At 39.3% G+C, this 6,055-nt stretch overlaps 1 protein-coding gene across 1 annotated transcript; it reads left to right on the top strand.

Moving 5' to 3' along the window:
• Positions 1–373: 373 nt before the first annotated feature.
• On the top strand, positions 374–3,492 carry LOC133818803 (protein WHAT'S THIS FACTOR 1, chloroplastic). Its single transcript, XM_062251865.1, has 2 exons — positions 374–620; positions 1,567–3,492. Exon 2 carries the CDS (start codon positions 1,711–1,713, stop codon positions 3,196–3,198), a length of 1,488 nt encoding a protein of 495 aa, XP_062107849.1. The 5' UTR covers positions 374–620; positions 1,567–1,710; the 3' UTR covers positions 3,199–3,492.
• Positions 3,493–6,055: the final 2,563 nt, after the last annotated feature.

Below are 6,055 nucleotides of genomic sequence, written 5' to 3'. Positions count from 1 at the left end.
CGATTATTTAAAATTTAAATTATTAGTTTTTAAAATATAAACTACAAGACTTAAAATTTAAATAACTTCTCTTTAAAATTTAAACCACAAAAATTAAAAAGTTAAACTAGCATGCTTAACAAAATAAATTATATAAAGTTTTAACTATTAATTTAACAATATATTTATTGTGTTTATTTGTTATTATATATTATTCAAAATTATTAACTAACAATTAAAATAGTTTGATTTGATGGTTGCGCTGCTTCTTATTGTATGGTTGAATTAATAAATGGGTCAAATTTAAAAGGATATCTAAAATGAGCATCTCTAATTTCTTCTAAATTAACAAAACCTTAAAATATCCTTATTTACGAAAACAAAACAAAAAAATATCAATATCTGAGGTCATTAAGTCCATTCTCAAAAAATTCTTATACTCCGCTTCCCCAGCTCCCACTCCCCCTCCCCTAGCCCACCATCTCCTCCATCTTACTCACACACTCGGTCGAAGCACAGAAGCCACCGCCCAGCCGGCCACGCCGTCGCCCTCGCCCACCGCGGCAGGCCTCCGTCGTGCTGTCGCTCTATCGCAGTCTTGGCCTTCTGTTCCTACAGAAGCTTGAAGCCCAAAAACCTTGGTATGGAAATGGAGTCCTGTTATCTTCCATCTACTTTTTTAGTTTCATTTTCTCTACACTGGTTATAGTTTTCCTATTTGTTATCTTTTAGCAATCCAGTGTTGTGTGTTATCTACTCATCTTCTAGCTGGCCAATGGAACCTGTTTACATTTTTGCAAATTAGTTCCAGTTTCTGAACATCCCAAAAGCCTAGTCATAAACAGTGCGACTGTTTTCCGTTGATTATGTATGTTACTTCTGATTTGTTCTTGTTAGTAATTTTATATGATAATTTAATATTATATTATGGAACCTCACATCTTCAATTATGAAGATGACTCAATTGATGACCGACCAAAAACTTTTTTTGGTTGTTCTCTATTTTTATATATTCAAGTAAATAATCAAGTTTAATTCTATTATGGAAAATAATCAAGTGGGTCTGTCTTGCCATTTTTTTTCGGTTAATATGATGGGTTGTTCATTTTGGATGCCTATGGTTATACTTTTACACTTTTTTTTTTCCTGCTCAGAACTTCAACTTCTTTTTGAAGCCTTTAGCATTTTCTATCACCTTAACTCAAAGTGCTTGTTCTACTTGCTTTTATTGTATAAAAAAACATTGATTCTCCTGTATCTCATAGTTTCTGTTAATCTTTATGCTGCTGCTATATTTTAGGTTTTTGATTTACATGGTTATATTTCGTTTATACGTATAGTAGTTTCTAGACCAGTAGAGTATGAAATTCTTGTTCTATTTTCCCCTTCTTTCTTTTCTGGTAACATTGTTATCTTAGCGAAGTTAATTACTGGAAAAGGATTTGTGCTCTCACTAAGCCATCTTGACATAAAGTCCTCTTTTACGCCATCTTTCTCTAAAATCGTAGACTACTTTATACCCAATGCTTTTCATTATTTTATTTATTTATTTTTTTGCTGATGCTATCTATCACGTTTGTGGTCAAGGGAAAGATTGTTCCTAGTCCGATGCAATGGTGGAAAGCGCAAGGCCTCACTGTATAAATTCTGGTCACGTGGTTGAGAGACATTTATTTACCCTTTTCTCTTGATGGTCTGTTTTAGTTCAGTTTTTGAAATTGCTCATTTGCAATGACATCAATGGCATTATCTTTACCTTTTTCGACTCAAAGAGAGTGGCCTATAACTTTCCTAAATTCCGACTTCCTCCCTAGGAATCCAGCTTATTGCCATCTTGGTAGCATACAAAAGAGATATAAAGAGAGGAAAATGCCAACAAATTTCTCTCTTTTAATTTCTTGTTCATCCATTAAAACAGTCGGTAGTCCTGGTTTAGACAGGTATATCGTGAAGCAACACAAGATACGGTTTGTTCAAAAGCTGACAACATTACTCCTATCCAAGCCAAAGCACTATATACCTCTACATATTCTTTCCAAATGTCGACCATACCTTTCTGTTTCAACACCTAAGTCAATCCTCTCGATGATCTGCCGTTACCCTACCATATTTGGACTCTTTTCTATTGAATGGCCTCCACTTCCACTTAATGCAGCCAAGTCATATCCTCAACTTTGTGTTCGTCTAACCCCAGCTGCAGAGGCCCTTGCAGCCCGTGAGTTAAATTACAAATTTGCCATCTCCGATACCTTGGTACAAAAGCTTCAGAAACTTCTCATGCTCTCTTCTCATCAGCGATTACTTTTGTCTAAAATAGTTCACCTTGCTCCAGATCTTGGTCTTCCCCCTAATTTTCGATCACGCCTCTGTAATGACCATCCAGATAAGATCAAGATTGTTGACACCTCGTATGGCCGAGCACTTGAACTTGTCACATGGGAGACAGACCTTGCGAAGACTTTACCATCTACAGATGTTCAATCACTTGGGTTGATAGTAGATAGACCGTTAAAATTTAAGCATTTGAGATTGAGAAAAGGATTGAATTTAAAGAGACGCCATCATGATTTTTTGATCAAGTTTGGTGAAATTCCAGATGTGTGTCCTTATAAAACTCCCGCTGCAGAATTAGTGAAGGAGTCCATTGAGGCAGAGAAAAGAGCTTGTGCAGTAGTGCGTGAGGTGCTAGGGATGACAATTGAAAAGAGGACATTGATCGATCACTTGACTCATTTCAGAAAGGAGTTTGGGTTGTCCAACAAGTTGAGGGGGATGATCATCAGGCATCCTGAGTTATTCTATGTTAGTTTGAAAGGACATAGGGATTCAGTGCTCTTGGTGGAGGGGTTTGATGATAATGGTAGGCTTTTGGAGAGAGACCCATCTTTAGATATAAGGGAAGAGTTGATGAAGTTGGTTATAGAGGGGAAGAGAATGAGGAGAGACAGGAGAAGAGCTCGTTGGAGAGGCATTGAAATTTGTGATTCCAACGATGACAAACATGATGAAGATCATGGTGATGATGACGACGACGACGATTGTGGTGATGAGGATGGTGATGGTTTTGAGAATTTGTTCGAATCTGAAAATTCAATTATTGAGGATGGCCATGATGAGAGCAGTGAGCTTTTGTCTTACAGAGAGAATGCAGAGTTTTGGAGTACGTATTTGGGGAGTTACCCCAACGATGAAGATAAAAGATCTCTGGAACCTTGGTAGTGATTAATGTCCCTATTGTGAATATGCAACCAAGCATAAAGAGAGTTATTCTTCCAAATTCTAACGTATTCTTATACTGAACTGGACTATTTAGTAGATTCCGTCGTTTGATGCTACCAAAATGTTGCCATTTGGTCCAAAATTTTAGAACTCATAGCATTAGAAGAAAAGAATGCGTTAGGCATATGTGCAATAGGGTTAGTTTCAAGCATTTCTTTTTTTAAAAAATAATTTGACTAAGAGTAGTGCCCAACTGCTTTCATATATGACAGAAAACAATAACCAGAATTAATATTTCGATTGTTTGAAGTTTAAGAACATTAAAAAACATAAAAAGTTAACAATATAAAATGACATACTTTTAAGAATTCAAATTATTTAAGAAATCGATCAACTGTGTAATTTTTTAGCGTCCCTATTATTTGTCGTTAATCTGTTTTAAGGAAGTTTAGTAGAGCATAGCCAATCTACCAAGCTTCTAGAGCTTCTAATGTGAAGTGTGCCTTTTGATGTGTGTACAATTTTAATGTTTGGGCACCCACATAAGCCAATACAGTTATACGGAGGTTGGTCGCGTATGAGAATCATTTATACAAAATTTGTGATTTTTTCTAATTTTTTTAGTTAACAAAATAATTAATTAATAATTTAAAAAATTCATATAGTCCCACATGATTTATAGACTATTGTAATGTTATACTTTTAGGTTATATATAAAGTACTATTTATTCATTTTAATTTGTAATATGTCAAACTATTAGTATTTTTCTCATACAAGTAATTGATTTAACTGAATTTTGCCAAATAATTTTTTTAGTTAATTAAATTTATAATAATATTTAACATATTATTTATATTTAATTTTGTAGTTTTATATCATTTAAATTTGTAAATTATAATTGAAAAAAAAATCTATATGATATACTTTTATTATATAATTATGTAAATTAGAACTTGTATTATATAATTATGTTTATGTTTAAGCATGAACAAGTTAGTTGCATGACTATGATTAAGTAGCTTATGTTTAATGTGGTTTATGTGTGACATGTATAGGTGGTATTTTGTGTGACATGCTTACTGTACGCCCTGATATTCCCACGGGCTGATTAACGAGCTGAGATACGGCCTAATCATGACTACCACATGGACATCCCCAAGACCGGAGCTGCCGTCATAAGGTCCTACCTCCTTAGCTCGAGGTATCCTGAGGATTTGCCAAGATTGCTTAAGGACTGGGCCTGGGCTCTGAGGACCACAGGTCGAGGGAAGCATCTAGCTCGTTGTACGAGCTGGAATTGGAGGCTGTGACCTTTTATAAAGTCAATCACGCAAGATAAACGTGCATATATTAGACATCACGTGTCTGATATACCCCTGACTTCTCGGACACGCAGCAGGAACGTGTGTATTCAGACATCCACGACTAGTTTGGGCCGTGCGGCCCATTATCCCCTTACCTATTGATTTGACCACATTTATGTGTCAGGTTTACGAATTAATCATGAATGTCACAGAGTTGACATGATAGGTAAGAAGGTCACGGGATAACCTTCTTACCAACTCCCAGGTGCCCTCTCCTATAAATATGGAGACCTTGGGAGTTAATAGGAGTTGGATTCTATATTGTAAGAAATACTCTGTAATCAAATATCCAGTATATAGCAATAATACTGACTAGTGGAGTAGAAGGATTTTAACATTTGAACCACTTAAAAAACGTATTTTGAGTCACCATTTCATGTTCTAAGGTCATTTATCTATTTCGGTTCAACCTAAGCACTAATCCCTTTCTCTTCCTTTCTTAATTACCTGTTGGCGAAGAACCGCGTCAACAATTTGGTGCTTTCATTGAGAGCAAGTTCGATTAGTGTTGTCGCAAACATCCAACTATGGTGACTACTCGATCCAGGCACGGTAACAAGACGGAACAGCATGATGGGCAGGAGGCTCATCATACTGCCATCCCTGGTGAACAAATTCCTGAAGTCCAACAGCGGCCCGGCAAGCTGCCGGCGGGCCAAGACTACACTGGAAGTTCGGCGCCCCGACCACGTAATCCGAACCCATGTTATTACACTGCGGTGGAGATGGAGAATGTTCAGCTGAGGAGCTAGCTAGCAATAGCTAATCAGCAGATCAAGGATATGCTAGCCCGACTACCCCCTCTCACAACCGACACTAACGTCGGAGAGAGGCAAGGCGAGGCTCCTAAGTCTCGCCGGGGTAATCGGTCCAGGCATAGCCGCTCAGACAGACTTCCGACAGCCAACTCCACTCCCTCGTTGCACCGTCGAGAGGCAAACTTCGGAGAAATGCCTAGAGCCGAACAACAGCAGTACAGCCGTTCAGTCAGAACTTCAACTCCTAGCTCCCAACCAACCTCGAGCGCGCCCAGGAGAGCTCGATGAAATTCCAGAAGGAGGTCCGGGGAGGGCTCGCAGCGTCAGCCCGTCCCCAACAGCCATCCTGCGCCTCGTCCAGACCGCCAGGCGCGGGACCTACAGGTTGGCAGGGCCGAAAGGCCCCCACCTAATTTGATCCGTCCTGACAGAACTAGGATCGCCTCTCCGGTCAGGCATCCTCCGTTGCCAATTAGATATCCATTCCTCCTCGGCCCGTCCGAGATATTCCGGCCTATGGAAATAGTAGGAGAGACCCGCCTTCCGCTGGGCCCTCCCGACGAAGCAGGGCGCCGAGGGAAGGCCCAGATCCTCACCACCAAAGGCGGACTCCGAGCCTATCTAACAGGAGCTATTGGACCGGCAGTCGTCGGAGCGACCTCTCTGGCGGAGACCTGCGTCAGCGCCTGAGCTCGGCACAAAGTCCACAAGCCACCTAGGGGGGCGACTTGCGA

The sequence above is a fragment of the Humulus lupulus genome, chromosome 2 (genome assembly GCF_963169125.1).
Source record: "Humulus lupulus chromosome 2, drHumLupu1.1, whole genome shotgun sequence".
Classification (NCBI taxonomy): domain Eukaryota; kingdom Viridiplantae; phylum Streptophyta; class Magnoliopsida; order Rosales; family Cannabaceae; genus Humulus; species Humulus lupulus.
The sequence above is the reverse complement of the archived record's forward strand: the minus strand, read 5'-3'. Positions and strand labels throughout refer to the sequence as shown.

Bases quoted from the DNA above. Each gene is read 5' to 3' on its own strand.
- LOC133818803 (XM_062251865.1), top strand. From the start codon at position 1,711: ATGACATCAATGGCATTATCTTTACCTTTTTCGACTCAAAGAGAGTGG.